The 21690-nt window shown below is 41.5% G+C and overlaps 1 protein-coding gene across 2 annotated transcripts in view; it reads right to left on the bottom strand.

The window, feature by feature from the left end:
• Positions 1–9876, bottom strand: part of LOC133903857 (midasin-like) — a 34057-nt gene extending 24181 nt beyond the window's left edge. For both annotated transcript variants that reach the window (XM_062345328.1, XM_062345329.1), the window contains exons 1-16: positions 9428–9876; positions 7040–7124; positions 6621–6892; positions 6361–6531; positions 6121–6269; positions 5245–5354; positions 5033–5152; positions 4779–4857; positions 4395–4517; positions 4224–4323; positions 4054–4150; positions 3238–3369; positions 3111–3167; positions 2856–3032; positions 2240–2365; positions 140–1918 (exon numbers count right to left, since the gene is read on the bottom strand). In XM_062345328.1, coding sequence (XP_062201312.1) covers positions 140–1918; positions 2240–2365; positions 2856–3032; positions 3111–3167; positions 3238–3369; positions 4054–4150; positions 4224–4323; positions 4395–4517; positions 4779–4857; positions 5033–5152; positions 5245–5354; positions 6121–6269; positions 6361–6531; positions 6621–6892; positions 7040–7124; positions 9428–9846 — 3996 coding nt within the window. In that variant the 5' untranslated portion in view covers positions 9847–9876. The remainder of the gene's footprint in view (positions 1–139; positions 1919–2239; positions 2366–2855; positions 3033–3110; positions 3168–3237; positions 3370–4053; positions 4151–4223; positions 4324–4394; positions 4518–4778; positions 4858–5032; positions 5153–5244; positions 5355–6120; positions 6270–6360; positions 6532–6620; positions 6893–7039; positions 7125–9427) is intronic.
• Positions 9877–21690: the final 11814 nt, after the last annotated feature.

The following is a 21690-nucleotide window of genomic DNA, read 5'->3' as shown; positions in this document are numbered from 1 at the left end:
TTACACTAACCGCAGTGTGTCAGCACCATGAATTATATAATGCAATGAAATGATGATTTATGAATAAGCATGTTCAGCACATGAATTTTCATCCTCATAAAATTACTAGCAACATATCATAGAAAGATGAAATCACTACCGAGTTATATAGATCCACGACATTGAGTTTAACACGTAGGTGGCGCTCCAAAGCTTCTTGAACAACAACTTTCTCATTGTCATCCCTTAATCTCTCTGCGAGAAGTAAATAGCCATCTTTAGCGAGATCTTCATATGACTTCCCTTCAAATGTTCTGTATCGATTGGCCCAACGGAATAAATCCCGTGGCGTAATGAAACCATGTTTGCCGGCAAAAACTCTACTATTTTGTCTATGCATTTGCAAATCTTTCATAACTTCAACCATTTTTCTGGCATAACTGGGAGCAATTCTACACCGTTGCTCCAGAATAGTGATTAGCTCATCTTCTGGGATTTCATCAACATGAACTTCAATAAAACGGTTGCGGAATGCCCGAGACAGCATTTTACGTCCCCCATATAGCATAGGTGGATTTTGCGTAGCAAAAAGCATAAAACTAGGATGAGCAGGTATGGTCTCTTGCAGCTCTGGCACAAAGAGCTCCCGGTTGTCATCTAACAACCGATTTAAAGCTTCCAGCACATCAGATGGTGCAAGATTTAGCTCATCCAACACAATCCAGTGTCCCTCTCGCACAGCCTGAACCAAAGCACCCTCCTGGAACTGAAGCTTCCCATGACTGTCAGTGACATAAGTACCAAGATATTCTTGAAGATCAGTATGCTCATGGTTGTTGATTCGGACAAACTCATGGCCAGTTTTTGCAGCAAGATACCTCACAAGGCTAGTTTTGCCACTTGATGTTGGTCCTTGTAGAAGAACAGGATATCTTTTAATGTAAACAGCACGGGCAAGGTTACCTATGTGCTCAGTAACACTGTTAGTTAAAACATAGCTCCGCAAAAATCCATCAGATTCACAACCATCTAATTGCATAGGCTTTTCAATGAAGTAGTCAACAAAAGAAACGCTAGGTGGCACTCTTCCATTTAACAAAAGTGACACAATTAAGTTCTTAATGATTTTTGCACTAGAGGCATCCAACATTGTAAGAAAGAACATACAGAAGCCATCATAAAGAGCTTTCCTGAAGCCAAATTTTTTCTCTGCATTTTTAAGATAACCTAACGCACGAGAAAGAGATCGCAAACTAAATTGGGGCTTCTGATGAGCTCCATCCTGCAGCCTCTCCTTAGATTCCTTTTTCGCCACTTTATAAAACCGAACAATACTATCTGTAACTCCATTCGCAACATTCAGACCATCCAGATATTTACTGACAAAAAGACGTAGATCATCGTCATCCATAAGATCATCAACAAAGTATTCAGTAAAGCGGCTCCTAAAAGTGTATGGCAGTTCTCTTTTCCCAGCATCGGTTGCTGGATTCATGCAGGCAAACATCCGGAAGCAAGGGTGACGCTCAACGTAATCCACGTCACCCCTTTCGGCCAGGCAAAGTGTGCCCCTCTCTCCATCCAGGACAGCACCAATTCTTTGAAGAGTCTCTGGAGGTGCAAGGTTGACCTCATCAAGCAAAATCCAGTGGCCATTTCTTAAAGCTGACACAAAAGCACCCTCCACAAATTGGAATGACATGCCAGTTGCTGAACCAATTTGACTACAAGCAGCATTTAGCCTGGAAGAAAAGGTGTCCCATTCAGAAACAACTTGGACCGGCAAGGGCCTTTTTCTCTTTGAACCACTGCAAGACTTTGAACTCCCTTCGATTAGCTTTTGAGCCTTCTCAACACATTTTGCCATAGCGCGTAATAGTTTTTTCCATTTCTTTTCCATTACATATACATCACAATGGTGTAGAATAGCTTCGTTGTCCTGAATAAGTGAATAAAGTCAATAAATATCAAGATAATAGGGTTTTAAGGTCTTAACTAGTGTAGGTGAATCAAAATCCAACTTGTCTTTCTGCTTCACTCTCAAGCTTAAGCCACTGTTCCAGAAAGCAGAAGGCTTGGAATGTAGGGACTTATAATAAGCTGAATTAGTAACATTCTAAGTTTCCTAAATAAGCTAACATGCTAATTTTTTAATTTAATAGAGCATTAGCCCAATAAGTTAGCTTCCAAGTCAACAGTAATCTATGTGAAACAAGTTTTAGTATAGGACAAGTACATGAGAACCAAGCAATAGGCACACCTTTCCAGAAAAACTTCGACAAAAAAGATCCTTGAACTCTATATAAAGAGGAAAGCATATTGACCGAGCATCTGTAGGCTTAAAACCGCCGAGGAGATCAGAAATATCACTTTGCTGGCTTAAGTTCTGAAAAGTAAGGAAAAATATAAGCGCATTATAAATAGCGAAAACTGTGCGATGAAGAAAAAAATGTAAGTTGCATATTTGCCACTGCATATTCTGCACTTCCTATATTTGCCACTCCCAAAGGGGAGTCCCACCAAGTCACAACATAAGTGTTAAAAAAGGAATGCGAACAAGAACCATGCACATATAACCTCCTAACCATCCCAATATTTAAAAAAAAAAGGCACAGAGGCATTTTCAGTGAGGCATTGAATCAAAAATGTTATGCCCAAATTCCAATAGCAGTGGTGAAGGCAGTGATGGCCAAGGCAACATTACTAGATGATGGAGAATGGGTACGAAATTATGTCACTTATGCAATTGTATTTGTTTTGCAACGGAATGTTAAGAACAATCTATTTCAGAGTAACAAATGATAATAATCAATTTTGTGGTGGTAAATATGCAATTGTTCCAAAATAAGATTATTTATGTTACTATTCAACCATACCACCACAGTCAGGGGCTGCTTAAGCCAAGCAGCAAGATTCTGCACAGTGGTAGTCTTCCCAGTACCAGTTTCACCAACAAGAAGAATGGGCTCATTGAACTTTATTGAACATGCAACCCTCTCAAGAATTTCTAATGCGCACCGAATACCAGCAAAAGGTCCTTTCTGGATCAACACCTACATATTTGAAGCCAAGAGTTAGCAAACAAATGAAAGCATGATGAAAATGTATTAAATAAAGCAATGTTTGTTTACTGGTTTGTCGCTGCACTGCAATGTAGCTCTACCAACTTGCAATTCGGTATGTCGAGCCTGTGTATAAGGAATCGTTAATCATGCGAATAAAACAGATTTTTAGATACAAAAATAAACAAACACATGCCTGGATAATGGGCTTGTCTGTGGGTTGCACGGTTTCAGCTCGTTGAGTGACACCTAATACTTTAGCAATTTCTCCTGCTACATAGATCCTTTTGTCCGGGGATGATAAGGAAGCAGCAAAAATATCAACAGCCTGTACTTTCAAAAAGAAAAATGAAAACGAGAGAAAGGTGCTTGAGAAGCCTGGAAAACCTTGTATTATTACATGTTTATTCATTAAAATGATCATGTCAGGAAACTTCTCATGAACCAGGACAACCTTAACACATGTCATTCCCATGTTCTCTGAACAGTGTATTTTTATATAGGTGCTTTTACAATTACAGCAGCACTATTTTAAATGACAGTGACACTAAAGCATACTTTAAATATGTAATAATATTCTTATGCAAAATTATTTTAAACAGCTTCTAGGTGTTGGCCCTAGTACCATGCAATTCAAATTTAATTCCAACAATCATAGTGTCTTTGTAGTGTGTACGAAGTATTCCTTAAACCCAGACTTGAGAATGAAGAGCAGTAACAATGGTTCACTTCCCAAGTGCTATGTTCCAGAAAGCAGAATAACACTAATAAGTGCGTCAATTTTACTTACCATGGTCTGCAAGATGCAACATTAACTGCTAAATCATATCACAATATAATGAGATGTTTCTAGAGTTGCAATGTAATAAAAGTATTTTTTTATGAAAAAAACTACAAGAACTACAAGCTTCATTTTAATGTAGCCAATATGTGCGATATTTTATTGTAACCAATCTAGCATGCATAGTTCAAAAGGTACTCTATTTGAAGGAAGAGAGAGTCAAAAAAAAACCTCATGATACATTAATTTGCAAACACTAGATGCAAATCCTAGACCCTCAATGTTGAGATCGACTCCTAATATTCTCTTGCACCATTTGAGCAGGTCCCTACAAAGGAAGATAATGAAGCATCCATTATCGTAGATAGAAAAATAGGCAATATTCTGCAAGAAGTATGCACCTTAATGAAAATCTGTGCAGAACACCGTCAGATAAACCTCCAGCTAAGTTGAGCCCGCCAAACTGATTAGATACCAGAGAGTTGACCTTTTCAAAGGTTTCTACATGGCAGGCAATGGGTTAATCACACAACTACACAGCAAAAAAGATGATACAAGCATATTTTATCTACCTATGAGCTTGGAGGAGATGGGCTCTAAGCTTGGGAAGCACCCTTTAATTATATTAACCATGTCTCTCCTATTAGGTTCTCCCACCATCACTTTTCTCCACAAAGCACTGAAGGTGAGTCTCCCTGTCAGAAAAGGGGAAAACAAAGGACATGAATTAGCACATGCCACTATTTTGCTCCTTACAATAAGAGAAGCTGCGAAATTGTGAAAGTGTACAGCTGTTACTGTGGGGTCAAACATGATTGGACAGCTCTTGTCATGATTGTTGCTTATGCAATGTTTGAGACAACTACAGGCACATAAACTATATAATTTTTTGTATTTTTTGTGTGCGGTACAGCAAGATTACACAATCACATACAATTAAAACCAAATGAACAAACCTTCTAGGGCATGAGAAACATCATTCTTTGATGTGGTGACGGTAGCAAATAAACGGAAACTCTCAGCAACTTCCACAGCCTGCATTAGACATGTCATGACTAGTAAGAACCTCCAGGTAAGTGACACTCATTGTAAATTTATATAAAGCATCTCTGCATTTTCAATATACAGATAGAACCTAAAAGCAAATAAGTAATCAACTTTGTGTATTTATAATTATGTCAAAAATCAAATGGGCAAACGCAAATCTTACTTCTGCATGACCAACTGAAAAGGAGCTTGAACCTTCCAATAAAGGTAGTAAGATTGACTGCACATCACTGGGTGCCTTGTCTATGTCTTCAAACACAATCCAAAACCCTTTGACAATGGCCTACTCACCATTGGATGAAAAGTATTAATACATATTTAAAAAAAGAGTTGTCACAGGGTTATACAGAAAACAATACTCCCTCCCATACAGACCTGTGTAAGAGAACCAGGAGCCCACTTGAATTCACCAGGTTTTTCCGTGCAAATGTAACTCCCTATTAAGGTCCTACCATCCATTTGCTCATCCATGTGGATAAAAAGTACTGCAAGTATAATTAGTAATTAGCACTCAGTACAAAATATGCATAGCAGATTAACAGTGTTATCAGGGATAACTACAAATATGCATAGAAGACTAACAGTGTTATCATGGATGACATAAGTGGTTCCCCAAAAAGCACATATAAACTGCAGCTTACATTGGATAAAAGAAATATGAACAAATACTGTTGCGTAGGAGCACAAATGTTGTGAGATTGCTATGAGAAATTGGTACGATCATCATATGAACAAGTTAACCATTATCCGCAGGCAAACAATGGGCCCATTGACCTAGCAACCATTTTTAGGTTTGATTCTCTACCAGCATGTATGGCATTTTGACATGAACTCACAGTAAGATCAGAGTTGCCAGCCTTTTCTTCTGCTCTGGGACTACTGAAACTGCTGTCATGATCTAATCATCTAATGAACCTATCTATATTTTTTCCATTGACTACTGCAACACATGAACAAAGAAAACAGAGTATGTGCTGTACATTCACAAACTGAAATCTGGTTACGCATCCTTCTCTGAAGTCCATGTATGAAACAAACTTCAATTCAGAAACTAGTAAGCAACAGTGTACGTAACTGAACAATTAAACATAATAGTACAATATGCAACAGCTCTTATTGTGCATACTCCTTTTGTGCATCTAAGCATGTGCTCTATAAGCCTATAAACCTATCAATTGTACTGAAACTTCAGACTACCATTTAACTTGCACAAATCCTCTAACAGAGTTTATAAACATGAATTATAATTACCTCGATTTCCACCTATATGTGCCAGCTTGTTAATAAGTGCAGTTTTTCCAGCACCAACAGGACCATAGAGAAGTATGGGCCACTTCTGGCTAACTGCCATCAAAGCTACCTCATAACTCTTCCTCAAAGTAGCAGTGAGCACAAACGGACTGACAGAGAAAACAATCCAAAATAAGTGTAAGCAACACGAATACAGTGAGAAACAAGGAACAGTGAGAAAATAAGGGGAAATGCACACACCATGCATAACTTCCAATGCTATGCTCTCTTCCTGTTACAACCTCTGGCCAATCTGACAAACAATCAGCCAAAGAAGTGAGCCCACCTACATTATTTCTAGAATTGCAACCTTCCTTCTGAAGATATAAAGAGGCTTTCTCCAAGGAAGTGTCCATGCAAAACTCTTTCCATCTAAAAGCATAACAAGTCGTTATCATAAAGTTGTGTTGCTCTGCATACAGAAGAAACAATACCAAAAGAAACAGAAAGTAAGAAGGAACCTCAGAAAACATGTGAATGCTTCATCTGCTCCCAGACCAAAACTTTCAATAGCCATATCACTTGCTTTCAAAACGACCATAATTATTTGTATTGTGCCCCATCTTAAGTCCAATCCAACACTATTAAGTGAGTTGTCAACTAAACTACAATCAGCAGTACTATATACAAGGTCTAAAAAGCAAGACCAGTCCCATTGTTCACAAAATACTCTGGGTTCCAATACTAGAAACCGATATGATACTTGTATGGCATCAAGCAACAAACGTAGTTCCTGAAAAGCAAACGATACCACAATGATAAGATAACAAATTTAATATATTAGAGATGGTTGTTAAAAATGCAAGTCGAAATATTAAAGACAAATGATGACCAGGAAGGGGGGAAATCATGAGGTGGATTTTCTTCCAACCATGTATACCTTGGAAGCAATTTGCAAACGAAAACCTTCGCATAGAAGCCTTTGGAATGGTGGTGGGGAAAACTTGAAGTAGCTCAGTACAGATCTGTCACAAATAATAGTGTTAAGCTAACAACATGGCATATAAATCGTCTGTGTTTGCATGCCAAGAATGCACAAAGACCCATTGACTTAAAAGTAAAGTGTAAATTTGGTTATAAGTGGGAAGTTACAATCCAACGTAAAATCTATCTAAAACTCCAAACCAAATGTGTGCCATGATTCATGAGTATCGTGGGCACATGTGTATTTCCTGAGAACTAAACCCAATGCATAAAGCATTTGGTATAAATGATCGTATTACTAATCCTGAGGACGGTATCAAATCTTGCAACACTTGGCATACTGAAACTTATGACGTGCAGGTTCCAAGCATATAGCTAAGGTCAGCAGAGAATGAAGTTCTAACTGAAAATTACAGCACATATGAAACTGCAGCATCTCAATCAAACTCTATTGTGGGCATGTTCAGATTCCTTGTCCACCCTAATGATTACCTGACTGAAAAAATAATCCTTTTGAAGAAAACTGTTCTTGGCAATGCTTTATGTTTGGGTTCCACAGGACGCAAGATTTGCAGCGTTAAGAGAGCCAGTTTAGCCTTTCCTAGCAAGCAAGTTTTCCCACTTTTTTGAGGGAATACAGTAGGGGAAGCCCCTACTGTGATAATTATATTAAAAAATAAGGGTGTAGTGTAGCAAGAACCACACAATACAAGAGAATGGGAAAACAAACTGTACACTTCTAGGAGAGAACTAAGGTCGGCCGACAAGAAATATACAAAGCAAGATTTCCCTTCACAAAGCAGGCTTGCTAGACAATACAAAGGTTTAAGCACTCAGATATTAAACACCAGGCAGAGAAGCTATTCTTTTACCCAATATGCGCAAGTGATACAATTATCAAAACACACCTAAACTTTAAAACAGGCTACATGCCCCTTCACTTTTTGATAGTTAGCTTTCGAGAGGTTACGGATCATCTCAGCAAATGGGCATAGCATTCCACTTGCTTCCTCACTGCAATTGTGTGATGTCTAGTGTTTGGCACCCGTAACTTTTGGTACTACTTTAGAACTAGCTAAATACACTTTAAGTTATGAACACGGCGCGTTGTTGTGTTGTCCAATTTATTCATAGAACACTCATGTGGCATTGCTGAAAGAAACTCCAAAAACGTGCTTTGGTTCCAACACACTCAAATGACATGGTTGTTTTATATCGGACACCACACCCAATAATTTCCAATGAAAGAAACTTTATAAAATCATTTTTTCCTAAACTGAGGTTGAGAGGCTTGGATGCTCAGAACAGGGTGTCCACTGCTCAACACATGCTGATGCGGAGGCATATAAAAGTGGTGGTTAGCAGTAGTAGCAGCCGCCCCCTGGGAGCACACACAGCAGTGCCTAAGAGCTGTCGCCAGCCCCGCAGCGCAATGGGAAATTTTGACATCGAGCCAGGCGCAGTGTGCGACGAGGCCAGATATCTCATTGGCACCCATAAGCGCAACTACAGTGTTTTCATCACCGGCTATGGCTGCAGTATCTACAATGACAGCCGGGAGTACCTTAACATGGCCTAAACCAATTAACCCACCACATGCCTAAGCCTGTGTTCAAGGGAATCCTTGTTTGCATAGGGTGTTGCCTATCATATGCTCGATGGAATGCATCCCCAGGACTCAGAAAACAGCGCCAACAGAAAGCAAAGCACACAATTTGCCAAAATTCACCCTCTCTCAGCCGAATATATTGTTTTTTAACAGGTGTTGTGTCCTACAGTAAACAACCATAACAATGGAGGGACGTAGAACCGAATTGCACCCTAGTATCTTTCAGCAAATACCACGAAATTACAGCGCCTCAGAGCAAAATTTGCATGTTGTGGTTGTATTTGTTCACAGAGACTTTTTAATGTAATGTTCACAACGACTATACGATCCCACAAGTCACGATATGAACTTGGAAACAGAACAGACTCGTATTAAAAAAGAATGGTCAGTTTTCCTACATTGTCAAGAATACAGCAAATCAATTCAAATTGGCTACAGAGCTTTGGATCTTGCAACTTTTTCATGACCCAGTCCATTAAATTAAATTAAACATTCTAGTAGCATGTGATATTCAGTGTTTACTAACTGATACTAATAGACGATCGGTGCTTAGTTCCTTGCAAAAAGCAAGTTATTGTAGTCAAAAGTCAATTAAGCACCAAATTAAAGGCGGGTTTAATTTTGCACCGAAGTACAAACTAAGAAACATGTTGATTGTACAGGTCGAAATTTTTGTACTGTCGAGTCATGTGTACGAAAAGCAGAACAGCGGCGAGCAGGGGGGCGTCACTTTACCTGAGCAAGTAGGGGGCGAGGTCGAGGGCGCGAGCAAGCGCGAGGCACGCGAGCTCGTGCAGCCGCATGCCTCTGCCCCGGGAGAGGTAGAACTCGACGACGCGGATGTCCCCCTCCCCAGCCTCCTCCCGGCGTGCAGCGTCATCCGCACGTAGGGCGGGCTCGGCAGAGCGGAGCAGCGCGATGGCGTGGTCGACGAGCGAGCGCGCGAGCGGGAGGAAGCAGCCGAGCACGGGGACGGTGTAGCGCGTGTGGAGCAGCGGCTCGGCGAGCGCGGCGGCGACGTCGTCGCGGGTAGGGGGCGCGGCGGCGGAGGCCGAGGCGAGGGCGAGGAGTCGCGGGTCGGCGCGGAGCGCGGGGCACCGGGCCAGCAGCCGCGCGAGGGCCGCGGCCGCGGAGAAGCTGCCATCGAGCGACATTGGGCGCGGGTCGGCAGCGGAAGGGAATGAGGTCTTCGGGTTCGCGTGTATATATGGGGAGGCGACGGGTTTAGGGTTTTAGGGCGGGGGTTGCGGCGGTGCCGAGTTGGGGGGCGGAGGAGACCTGGTGCGACATGACTTGCCGGCTGGCGTGATCGGGCGGTTGTTCGTTCTCGTACGGCTGGTTCAACGGCTGATCTTTTCGTTGGGCCGTGAATGTCGGTGGAATCAAATTCGTGCGCGGCTATAATTAAATGCGTGTTACCATTGCATGGACGCAAATTATATTTTTGGTCAAATTTTTTATGCATGTAATTTTGAATACGCGGTTGTTGTATTGTTTTGTTTATAAAGTAGTGTTACACGGGAAATATCAGTATGGATGATTTGTGAACCGTCTATCTAACAAATTTGCTAAATAAATAATGCATTTTTTGAATAGACAAATTGCAGAGAACACGAAAGGATTTTTATATAGTTTCAGACTAAAAAGATAATAATCCTACATTATACTTGTCTTATACTAATTGAGCATGTTACAAAGGGATATGTTGCTAACTTAGATAGATCTAAATTTAGCCAGTGGCTTTTTTTCTTCACTCGTATGCCTTGTATCTCTTTTCTTATATTCTAATGATTTGTCTTTCGTAGGACCCCCGACCTCATATATAGGGATGTTATATGTCCTTCGGATTCCTCCTTCTTGTTCTCGAAGATAAATCTTTCCGGTTACTGGATGTCTTTGGTACCTATAGGTAGCTTTCTTTCATATAGTGATCTCTGTCCAGAAGATAAAGATATACTTCAAGAATTACAAGAATATCTGGAGTGACTGAATATGGTAACTATCTATTATTTATCATCAAGCCTCCATCGGTACATCAAATGAGATTTCGACAGATCAAGTATATGGCCAGCAAATATAAGCTTTTTGTCCGACCATGTCATCGAGTAAAACTCAAGCCCCTGATTATGATAAGCCATCTAACCGGGTTCTCTAGCACTCTCAAATCATCTACTCGGGATTCCAAACACTTCAGAGTTCTCAAGCAAGTCATCGAGAAGGTGTTCTATCTGGTATTGTCTAGTCAGTACGTAAAAATCATCTCATCCTTGTAAAGGTACAAGGGAGATAAGACGCATCACTAGCCAGAATTGAAAATTGAAGGGTTGCCGTAGAAATTTTACGCAGTGGTGAAAATATTCCCTGTCATGAGCACGGAAGAGTTGTTGTACCTTTTTTCGACTGTACCCCATGCATTGAAAAATCTAGCAGATAAATGGGTGCACCGGCGACCGCCTCTTTGTCTGTGCGAGCCAGCTGAAAAGACGTAGCCACGATGACTAAGCGTCACTTGGGCGTTTGTGGCTCATAATGCGGTCGCGCCCGGTATTAATGTTTAGGATATGAAGTGATACGTCTCTTTACCCGTTGGCCTATATAAACCCCCGGATGTCGGAGCTTGACTGCATCAAACCTACTCAATCATGAAACCTCCTTCGCCTGAATACACTCCATCTCTTGACTATTCCCTATCCTCCCTCGAGTACTCACCCCTTACCCCGCCATCGTCTCCAACAGAATCTGATTCGATGGTAGAGGTTATCAATGTCTCCTCCGACGAGGAGGCTAAAGAGATGACGACGACTTGTGGCGCCCCTGTTAAAGATGGCAAGCCTTCGGTGTCTCCAGTCCAAGATGAAGCGGATTGGGACATTCGGCAGAAATAAAGTAAGAAGCGGTAGCTGAGGCGTAGTAGAGGGAGGCATCTGGCAGTGTCTCCGTTAAAGACAGCAAGACGCGAGCCGCTTCATCCTCTTCGACCTCGTGTTATTCCAGCGAAGACGGTCGGAGGGAGTAGCCGGAGTAGTGACACCAACGATGAGGGGAGAGAGCCTATGCCTCTTCCAAACTCTATCGTCATCGGAGATATCGATGATCGGGCTGCTACACTAGTGAGTTCAGTATGGGGCCAGAGCGTTGATGACCCTATCCTCTCCGTTGGCACCGGTGGTTGGAGAGAAACAAAGAAGCTCTCATTCCTCTTCATCGAGTAGATCTCTTATGACTTCTTGTAATCCTCTTTCCCTTAGCATATTTGTAAAAGAGCTCAAAATATTATTAAATGAAATGTTTATATTTCTACTGCAATGCATGTGTATGACTATGAATATTCTCGTGAATACAAGGAAATTTTAATATATGTGTCCGGCCTTTGTTTCTTCCGAGTAGGTTAGGGAGCTTTCGGGGTTTCTATCGGAATGTTTATCGCGGTCACCTTAGGTCAGACTCCGAGTGGAAAACATCTTAACTCTCATGTAGTTCGGAGACACGATAAGGTTTTACGCGGTTCCTAAAGACATTTGTACCCTTCTTGTTAGAAATATGGCGTGCACGATAAGTTTTGTAATCCTATTGTACGTGAAGCCCCCGACTAATTATCAGGGAAGGATTTTTGAATTGTCAGTCTTAGAATTCCGAGTGCACATATGGATGTAAATGCTCGAATAGCAGCTTATCTCAGTTCTTTAGGTATTGTCTCGAAATAGGTAAAAGACATATATTGATAATATGAAAAATAATTTTTACAGAATATATCATAAATACTTAGACATAAAACTTACGAAGCTGGTCGATATTCTAAGAAATTTTAAAGACTTGACCATCCTCCATAGCTAACCTATATGACCCTGATCGGTTGGTTTCGCCCACCATATAGGGACCTTCTCGCTTTGATGATCCTACTCGGGACGTCGAATCTTGTCAAGACGCTTTTCATGTTGGACTTCTTGACAACTGTCGCAGTGATTTTTTGACTAGTTCAGCTTCAATCCATGTGATGAATGTATCAATTGCAATGAATATAAACTTGAAGCCCCAGGGTGCTACCATACAGCCCTTAAGTCTCAAATGCCCATGACAAGGGGATCATCTATGCGGCTTGAACGGGTTGATGTTCTCATCTACTATGAAATTAATAGCTCGTACATTTTTTTTACTAATTCGCTTGCATTATCGATAGTCGTAGGCAAATAGAAATCTTGTCTAAATGCTTTTCTGACCAGAGTTCAAAAGTAGTTTTCTACCTTACTTCTAAGAGACACATTTCATGAGTATTCCGTGTGCACCTCTTCGATAAAAAAATGTCGTTCACCAAGGTATACATCTTGGACCGATGAGGAATTTGCTCTGATAGTGCATCATCTTTAGGTACAACTCGATCTTAAAGGTACTTACAGATTGAGTCTGAAAGGACACTGATGTCGCATAGAGAGGTTGAATAGGTGTTTTTTCCGAAATAAAAAACTACGCAGCGGATTATACATAATCCAGAACTTTCGGGATTAATTCGAAACTTCTGGGTTCAATCTGAAATCAATTCAGAACTTCAATTTGGAACTTCTGGATTTAGAACACGAAACTAAAATTAAACAATGCTTAATGAGTTCTAGCTCAAACCAAATGACAATTCCAAGTAGATCCATGGAGTATCTGTAGTCAGTTTCACACGAACAAGTAAATCGGGTAATTTTGTATAAAAGAGAGCAAGAACACAAGAACAAGCAAACAAAGAGAGGAGACACGTGATTTGTTTTCCAAAGTTCGGACACCTCCACTTGAGATTCTTACGTCTCCATTGAGAGGCTTAGTCACACTTGATCCGGGTTCTTTTAACCATTTTCTTCACCAAGCTCGATCACACTTGATCTTGGGCTTTCACTCTGGATTTATTCCCTTGCGGAGGCAAAATCTAAACCTTCACAAATTTCTCACAGCACACCACAACCTTGGGTGCTCGCCGACGGCGCTTAGCCGCATAAGAGCTACAAGCTGCAAGAGTAACAAATGCGATGATGAACTTTTTGCTGATGAGCTTGAGTGCTCAAGATGGAAGTTATGCTCACTTACTCTCAAACTTTCAATCTCTCAACTCAACTTACTTTTGTTATCTCACACTAAAATAGAGTGGGGAGAGCTTTAATGACTTTGACTTTGAGTATTTTTGTGCGAGCACCAGCAACAGAACAAAGAGAGGGTGAGAGGGTATTTATACCTAACCTCTAAAAACTAGCCATTAAAACCAACATGTAGTACAATCCGGATTATCTGAAACTTCTGGATTACATGAATTAGACTCACCCGAGGACCCCGTCTAAATCAAGTTTGAACCTCTGAATTGACCACAGTGGATTGAACCTTTAAACCATGACAAAGAACCCCAAACCATATGTCATACGGAACTTCCGACCAATCCGTAACTTCCGAAATCAGTCTAGCTGACGCTTTGAAAAATGACGATAACTTTTGATCCCGATGTCCGATTTCGACGATTTTAGACACTACATAAAGCTTATTAAGATGACTATCTATCCCACTAGAAAACATGATCTTAGACACATCGGATCAAAACTAGAAACACTCCAAAACCTGATTCAGATACTTCCACACTTTCGACATCGAACTCCTAAAGCAAACTCACAACACAAACTCAAGTTGAAAGCAGGTCCCGGTGTTCATAGGTGTTTTGTGTCTCTTACTTTTTGTTTGGTTAGATACTCTTGAGCACTGAGACACATCAAATTGTTCTACGATGCATCTCTCTTGATAGTGCGACACACCTATACTCAAATTTCAATATAAAACTAGTTTGAACCACTTTGAACCTTTAAATACCTTCAAATACTGCTTATTTCTTTCAAATCTTGAGGGTTGTAAACTTCATATATACTTCATTCCATCTCTTATTGATTCTTCATGTGATTTATGTGAATCACTCATAGATTCTCATGGTCCCACACAGTCCATTGACGCAAAATCTTTATTCGCCCTTCACCACTGCATTGTTCCTTCGACGCAAAGCCCTTTGCTTACCCTTCACCATCGGATGGTTCATCGCAGCAAAACATCGCTTGCTCTTTACTATCTTATCATAGAAAACCATTTTGTATCTGTCATCTTTGATGAATTCACTTTGTCGTATATTTGATATCTCAATTAAACTCATGTCTTCTTATGGATCATAACTCCAACTCACTCTCAAGCATAAAAGCACATGGGCTAGTCCATAAATCATTAACAACTTTATACCTTAAGTCACTTAATCTCCATAAGTGATTTAGCATTCACGCTTATTGTCAACCTTTTGAGTTTCTTCTTCTTCTTCTCATGAGCATCACCTAGAGTTCATTTATCTTGATGTATATTTTTGATCCATTCCTCAATGAATCCATGTCTTACCGTTTATGCATCTCTTATGGAATAACCTACTAATATTTCTCAACATATTATTAGTCCATAGGTATTGTCATTAACTTATCCGAGCATTTCCTAGAGTGCATTTATCTTGATACATATCTCTTCTCCATGCATCACCTATGGAGCAACCTACTAACAATTATCAACAACATTGTTAGTCCATATGTATTGTTATTAATTACTAAAACCATACATATGGATTAGATACACTTTCAGGGTCCATCCACAAAAATTTTCTTTTGAGATGATCCACAAGTTCCCCCACGACTCCTTTTGGGGCGTTGGTCCCTAGCGAGACCCTAGTTGACTATAGTTCTCGTAGACCACCACTCATTCAACTGTGTCCTCTGATGATTTCACAAGTGGCTTCAAGAGTTTCTTTATGAAAATCTTGGATTGTCCTAAAGATCGTGATGATGATAGGCGGGCAAGATTATCGGCGAGACAATTGTCCTTATTGGGATATAGTTGACCTCGAGTCCGATGAATTTCTTTTCCAGCTTCTTCACCATCGTGAGGTAGTCTGGCATGATCTTATCCAAGGTTTGTCACTCCTTACTAACTTCCTTTACCATCAACTGTGAATCCCCTTTCACAAGTACATGACAGATGCCACGAGCAGAAGCTACTTGGAGTCCAGCGAGCAGATCCTCATATTCGGCTATGTTATTCGTGGCCAAAAAATCGATCTACAATGCATATTGCAGGCTTTCTCCTATTGGAGAGATCAATATAACCCCAGCCCCTGCTCCATTAAATGTGAGTTATTTGTCAAAAAATAAGTCCATACATTTGATAAGTTGTCGCAGTCATCCTGGGACTGATTTGGTTTTGTCAATTCGGCCACAAAGTCGGCGAGTGCTTGTGACTTAATCATTGTTTAAGGCACGAAACAGAGAATTCTCTGAGTTCAACGGACCACTTGGCGATTCGATCGATTGCATCTCTGTTGTGCAGGATCCCGCCTAGTATGAATATTGATGGTATGATAATCTTGTGAGCTTGAAAGTAATGTCGTAACTTACGAAATGCTATCAGTATAACATATAGTAGCTTTTGCACTAATACGCATAATGCGTGGTTGTCATGAATTTAGCAAGAGTGAGTCTTCCTAAGATGGCATTATGTGCCGTCTCGAAGTCGACCATGTCGAACAAAAAAAAAATTGTCTGAAAGTTGTCATGCTTGAAAGTGCATATAGGCACCTAAGTGGGTTTTGGTGATAATGATAAAACAATTAAAGAACTAATGAGTTTTCTGAAGTATGAACATGTGTAATTCCATCAAGTGAGAATTTAACGTATGGTGATCCCCCAAAAAGTAAAAAGAAAAGCGACTGATGGATCATGTAGTTTTAAATTCATTTATCTTTTAAAATTGAGTTTAGGATGCCGTACTATTAAAGGAGATCCGAAATTTACTTGTTCGCATAGAAACAGTACTCAAAAGATCTAACAACCTATGAGAGACATCTTGAACACTACACTTGTATCTAGGTTAGCCCTTATGTTGTAAAGATGTGCAAATACAGAGTGTCCATATTTTTGTGGACAGTCCGCACTTTTACAGGGTTTAGGTTAACTAAGGGTGTGTAGAAGGTCCGCACTTTTGCGGAGAGTCCGCATTTTGACAGTTGTAACAGCTAGTTTTTAAGAGTTAGGTATAAATACCTCATCACTCCCCCCTTTGACTGTTTGTTGGAGGGACTCGCAATAGCAAAGATACTCAAAGTAAAATACGGGAAAGTAAATAGTTGGAGAAGAGAACACCGATTTTTTCCCGAGGTTTCGAGAAGTTGGCACTTCCCCCTAATCCTCGTTGGAGCATCCACCAAGGATGTAGCTGTGCTCCCTCTTGATTGCCCCTTCTCCATCTCCGGATTGGCGGGCAGCAAACCAAGTACATCATCTCTTCCCGGGGCTCCCACAAGTCCTCCAAAAGCTCACCGAGAAAACATCCGATCACCAAGACCGTCTAGGTGTTGCCAACCACCAAGAGTAACAAGCCTCAAGCTTCAATTGACAAAGACCAAGCCTAGACAACAGCTAGATGCACACTTGTTACTCTTCAAGCACTCAAGAAAGTCCTTAATCCTCAACTAAGAACTTAGAATTGACACAAGTGCTCTATCTCTTGCTTCTAAATGATACACCAAGTGTATGAGTTGCTACAGGGTCGCAAGAGATGGAGAGAGGTTCAAATTGGTGGGTATTTATAGGTTAAGGATCGAAAATTAGCCGTTGCCTAACAACCCAGAACTTTTTCTTAACACCGGAAGGTCCGGTGTGAATAACACGCTTCACAACGGAATATCTGGTGCTAATATATCTGACAAAATAGCCGTTAACTGTTTCATTAGCCGTTAAACCTCCGGTGATTAATCCTTTCCTACAGCGGATCATCCGGCGCATTAAAATGGGCTAGATGATAGTTTACAACCTCTTTGTATAAATTCATCCGGTGATCATATTTTGCTACGTCGGACTATCCGGTGTATAGAATTAGTTCTGGACTTCATGGCTTTCTATTTATCCGGTGATTTCACCTATCGAACGCCGGACTATCCAGCGTGGTCTTCAACAATTTTTCAAGTCAGAACTCTTAGTAATTTTCTCTGGCGAATTCACTCTGATACAGAGGATCATCCGGTGAACTGAAATTTCACTGATTTTATCTATTTCAAAACAATTTTGAGTTCTACCTTCGAGATTCGGAACCAAAGATTTTTTTTTATGTTAACCTAGTAATGGAAAGTCACAAGTGTGCATCGACTATGTCTAGACTCACCTAGGTCAAGCTACAACTCTTAACTCCTCTTTATAGTACGGTCAAAAGACTAAATAGAAATAGAACCTATGCTACTCTAAGTGTCCTTCATCTCCTAGTGACACTTAGATCTAGAAGATCCTTATCCTTCAAGTTCCAGTCCTTTGATCGTCCATATAAGCTTTTTAACGGGCAAGAGTTATCAAGACATCATTGTCGAATAAGTTTTTCTTTTTTCCTTTATACTGCTCAAAGCACATACGTTAGTCACAAAGATACGGTTGTCATTAATCACCGAAACTCTTACCTCTTACCTGGGGGCCTAGATGCTACACTTTCTCTGAATCTCTAGCACTCTCGTTTTTCTCTGTGTTACAAGGTGCAGCTATTCTATATCGGTTGTGTGAAGTCTTGAGCTTCCTCTTTTTTTCATGTCCTTCTACGAAGTGCTCCCCCCTTTTATCTACCGGGGGAGAGGCCCTCCAGGGAGTGCCCAGAACGAAGGCACAAGTTCCCGTAAATAATAAATAAAAAATAACCATCATGGGTCTATAATTAATGTTACAGAGGGTTGAAAATATATCCCTCGGATGGTACCATCGGTCTTCACGTCCCAACTTTAGCAGGCGCAGGGGCACCCACCGCCCAGTCTCTGAGTACTCTCTCATGCCCGTCTGGTCAGAGTAGGTCTGACACGGTCTGATGCAACAGGGCGATAGACGAAAAGCCTCAAGCCCATCGAAGATATCGTCGAGCCGTCTTTCTTTATGGGCCCCACGAGGGGACATGCGATGGGACCCGCCGCATTAATTGTGCCCACGCCTTTCCGCCAGGCGGTGGCAGGGACTGACGTATTCAGTACGACAGGCGTGGGGGAGAGTGGTTGGATGTGACTGTCCACGCTCCCCATTAAATGCAGCATCGGGCCTCCCACCGACGTGCGGGGTCCACCGGCATGGGGCTTGCCGGGTGTTCGGGGCACTCTGGGTGCTCGGGGACCAACTGTTCTTGGCCCCGAGCGCCCACTTTTGGACCTGGATCTTATCGGGTCCTCGGGGTACCACTCTGGGTACTCAGGGACCAACTGTACTTGGCCCCGAGCGCCCACTCGTAGACCTGGCTCTTCTCGGGTCCTCGGGGCACTCTAGGTACTCGGGGACCAACTATACTTGGCCCCGAGTGCTCATTCCCGGACCTGGCTCTTCTCGGGTCCTCGGGGCACTCTAGGTACTAAGGGGCCAACTATTCTTGGCCCCGTGCACCCCCTCCCGGACCTGGCTTCCCTCGGGCCCTCGGGGAAGTGGTCCTCGAGGGAAGGCGCCATGTGGCACTGCGTTGTCCTGGCCTCGGTACTCGGGAACTCCCAGATCCCATATCACTGACAGTATCTTTAGCCTTAGCAGACTCATCAACAATCTTTATGAGCTCCTTAACAGTCTCGAGTTCTTGGATGGCTATATCTTCAACGCAATTCTTGCTTTTGACCCCTGAGTGAATACTTGTATCACGTTATAGTCGTTGAACTTAGGGATGTTGTTCCAGAGATTGTTGAAGCGGCGTACGGACTCGTCCAATGTTTCGCTTCCCGTCCGCTCGCAATGGTAGAGATTGTTTTTCTTGCTGGGGCGAACGTATGATCCCTGAAAGTTGGCTCACGATACATCGCAAAGTTGCTCCTATGAGTAGATTGTTCTTGGTGGTAAATTGGTCAATCATGTCTTGGTCGCCCTTTCAAGGATGGTAGGGAGGTAATTATCCATTACTTTCTTGTCTCCACCAGCCACTTGGATTGTCGTGGTATAGATCTGGAAAAACTCAACGAGATTTATACTTCTATTGTATTTCTCGATCGTCCCGAGATGAAACCTTGCTGACCAGCTTACATTCCGTAGATTTGGAGAGAAGGCCAAACATCCGTTGATAGCACATTGCTTGGTTCCAGCATCCCCGAGAGTCTTTCCCACGGAGACCGGAGATCAGCACGATTTGATCGATGACGTTCACTGATTAGATCGATAAGGGGTAGATAAAGCCTATTTAGAAGCCCCATGTGACTTCGCTAGTTGTTGATGACATCACACAGGTCATTAATCGGATGACCTTTGACTTGCGAGGTACGAAGACAGTTGTTCTGCCGATTGTCATCCTGGGAAGCTTTGTTCGTAGGGTTACGCCTCTCCGAATTCGATGCATCTTGCAACGGGGGATTGCTTGGTCTGGCCTGATTATCACTGCTTACGGCTAGGGCCAGATGAGAGTTCTAGGTCTGGATGATGATATCCTTTGTTAAGTCCACCGCCAAATTCATCAATCCTTACTGACTAGGGTAGCCAGATATGTGATCGGAGGGCGCATGAGGGCCACTTGTAGAAGAATAATTCTTTTAGTAGTTGTAGATTTAAAGCACCCAGCCCCCTATTGATGTTCGGGAGATGGCAAGACTGTGGCCCTATTAAAGTCTGAGGGTGGTGTGCATGTTTCAAGCTGACCATTGCCAACACCTGGAGCCGAAGGACCCTATCTATCTGTAGGATCATCGTCATGAGTACCTAGATCGTCACCCCTCGTGTCTGATAGCAAAAACTTTTTAGGGGTAACCTTCCCTAGAGGCGTTGTCTAGATCCATCATGGATGTTTCATCGGATTACTCCGGGTTGATGTCTTGAAAATCCATGTTGTCACAACCTACTGGTATTGATCCCAACTTGTTGTGAATCGGACAATCACAATTGTCTTGGCAGTTGAATGGTTTGAACTCGATGTCGTAATCCTTAATGCATTGATCCATAAATTGACTTACCTTGTCGCTTGAATCATTGTTGGAAAGTTCATCATCAAAATTCACCCGATCGATCATCGGTTCACCGGGAAGAGAGGTAAAGTTGTCGTAGAACCCCTCATCTGAAAAATCGGTTCTCGACAAAGTTTTGGGTGATGTCGATGGCATCTTCTATGTAGTTTCTTCAACGTCTTTTGTTATGATCCCCACGGATGGCGCCAGCTATCGACGATTTATAAACTACCGATCTAACAAACTTGTTGAAGAAACAAAAGATGCTTTGAATAGACGAATTACAGGATAACACACAGTGGTTTTTATACATGTCCAGACCTCCAAGAGAATAATAACCTAATATCATGTTTTTTTTATTGATTGAGTTTATTACAAGGAGGTATTTGGCTAGTCTAGATGATTCTAAACCTAGTCAGCGACTTTCTTGATTGGCTCTTGTTGGCTTGTATCTCTTGTCTCAGCTTCTAATAATTTGTCCTCCGCAGGCCCCCTGACTCTGTATATATATATATATGAGTCTGTCATATGTCCTCTGGACTCTTTCTTTCTATTTTTGGAGATAAGCCTTCCCGGTGACGAGACGCCTAGGTATCTATGGGTAGTTTCTTTTCATTCAGGGATCTCCTTCCTGGAGATAAAGATATGCTCTGAGAATTACGAGAAATTGTTGGGTGTCTGGATATAGTAATTATCCATTATTCATCGTCAATAATATATTGTATTAATCAATCAAGAACTTGCGTTGTAACTACTAGTTGAGTGCATATGCGTTGCAACAAAAATAAAAATTACATAAGATGATATCAAGCATATGCAAAAGCTATTGCATGTGTTGGTTTTAACAATGTTATAGTTTGTTATTGACTTGTCACTACCCAAAAACTCACGAGCAAAACTTTCAATAGTCTGAAAGAATCATTAAACAAGTCATAAATGATGAAACTATGCAGCAACTACTTTAGACAAATCTATCAAAGCCCTTTTTGTTTTCTACATGCAACCAAGTAGTGGGCAAACCAACTTAAGT

This window comes from Phragmites australis, chromosome 21 (assembly GCF_958298935.1).
Source record: "Phragmites australis chromosome 21, lpPhrAust1.1, whole genome shotgun sequence".
Classification (NCBI taxonomy): domain Eukaryota; kingdom Viridiplantae; phylum Streptophyta; class Magnoliopsida; order Poales; family Poaceae; genus Phragmites; species Phragmites australis.
This window is presented reverse-complemented; position numbering and strand designations above follow the sequence as displayed.